The sequence below is a fragment of the Aureococcus anophagefferens genome (genome assembly GCF_000186865.1).
Source record: "Aureococcus anophagefferens unplaced genomic scaffold AURANscaffold_242, whole genome shotgun sequence".
In the NCBI taxonomy this organism is placed as follows: Eukaryota; class Pelagophyceae; order Pelagomonadales; family Pelagomonadaceae; genus Aureococcus; species Aureococcus anophagefferens.
In genome coordinates this window covers 5,791-7,414 of record NW_008705777.1, presented here as the reverse complement: position 1 = coordinate 7,414, position 1,624 = coordinate 5,791, and the positions used below count along the sequence as shown (strand labels likewise).

Genomic DNA, 1,624 nt, shown 5'->3' with positions numbered 1-1,624 from the left:
CCAGAGCCACGAAGTGCGCGTCGTCGGGCACGGCCTTCTCCGCCGCTAGAAGATAATCCACGAGCGTCGCGTGGGACCAGACGTGGACGTGGCCGAGCTCCTGGTTCCCCTGGCGCAGCGAGTCCACCGTGTCCCGGAGGCGCTTCGGCGACACGTGGGACACGTTCAGCGGCGGGAAGTCGGGGATCGCGTTCGCGACGAACCTGGCCATCTTGACCATGTGCTCGGCCTTGAGGCGCACGTTCACGGACGCCTGGAAGCCGTTGGAGGTCGTCGACGCGAGGTAGGCCTCGGCGCCGCGCAGCTCCGCGAGCGCGTCGGCGCGGCGGCCGTTGTTGATCGCGAGCTCCGCGTACCGCGTCGCGGACAGCGCGATCTCCAGGCCGTGGTCGTCGAGGACCGAGTGCTGGGTCGTCTCGCCGCTCTCGAACTCGGCGACGAAGTGGGCCGCCGGCAGCGCGAGGCGCGCGCGGTCCATGAGGCCGCGCTCGCACGGGTCGGGCAGCATCGTCACGCAGAGGCCGCCGGGTCGCAGCACCCGCAGCCAGTGGCGCAGCGCGAGCATGGGGTTCGGCATGTGCTCCATGACGTGGCTCGTGTACAAGAGGTCGTAGTAGCCGCTCGGCACCTTGGCGAGGAACTGGCCGTCGTCGACGTACGTCGGCCGGTACATATTCGCGTCGCCGCCCCGCGCGGCGACGGCGCGCGCGGCGCAGTAGGCGGCGCCGGCCTCGCTGTCGAGCGTGTCGGCGACGCGCACGAGGCTCGTCGGGAGGTCGATGGGGTTGTTGCAGGGCCCGATCTCCAGCGACCGCGCGAGCGGCAGGTCGCGCTCGCGGACCAAGGCGCGGACGACCTCCTCGACGTACTTCTTCCGCACCTGGCCCGTCCGCAGCGGGCCCCGCTCCCTGCAGCGCAGGTCGGACCCGCCGCGGTCGAGGCCCGGGTAGGGTTCGCCCGCGAGCCGGCTCCACTCGTCGCGCATGGCCCCGTCGCTCGGGAAGCGGTCGTCCCAGGCCCGGCCGCCGCCCGCGTTCCAGCGCCAGACGTGCTGCTCGAAGTGCTTGCGCAGGTCCTCCTCCTGCAGGCGCCGCGCGCCCGCGCCGACGGCCCAGGCGAGGGCGACGCGCCAGAGCGCCATCAGTCACGCCACCATCGGGGCAGCTCTCGTCCACCTTGGACAATGCACCACTCTAACTTTCAGATTCCCAGGGCAATCGTGCAGTCAAACGGTTGCATACGGGCGCTGGGCTGCCTCCGCAGCGCGCGTCGACGCCGCGCCATGTCGTTCAACAAGGCCGAGAGCGTGGCGGCGACGTCGGGCTACTGGCGCTGGGTCGGCGACGTCGAGGAGATGCGGAAGCAGCGCAAGAGCTACCGCCCCAAGTTCCGCATGAACGGCACGGAGGCGGCCATCGCGTCCCTCGACCCCGACTGGCTGCTCGCCCAGGCGCGGGCCATGAACGACGCGCCGCGGCCGGAGAGCGACGACGGCGCGACGCCGCGGTCCGCGGCCCCGCCGCCGGGCTACGCGCTCTGCGCGGACATCATCGCGCGGCAGCAGGCGTGCAAGGCCGACGCGCGCGACGCCCAGCTCGCGCGGCGCGAGCTGCGCGCGGCGGAG

The 1,624-nt window shown here is 72.5% G+C and overlaps 1 protein-coding gene across 1 annotated transcript in view; it reads right to left on the bottom strand.

Annotated features, from left to right (window-relative positions):
- AURANDRAFT_68604 (hypothetical protein) overlaps nucleotides 1-1,624 on the bottom strand; it is a gene marked incomplete at both ends in the record, with an annotated part of 10,485 nt that overhangs the window by 3,071 nt on the left and 5,790 nt on the right. The window contains one exon of the mRNA XM_009044310.1: nucleotides 11-1,081. Coding sequence (XP_009042558.1) covers nucleotides 11-1,081 — 1,071 coding nt within the window. The remainder of the gene's footprint in view (nucleotides 1-10; nucleotides 1,082-1,624) is intronic.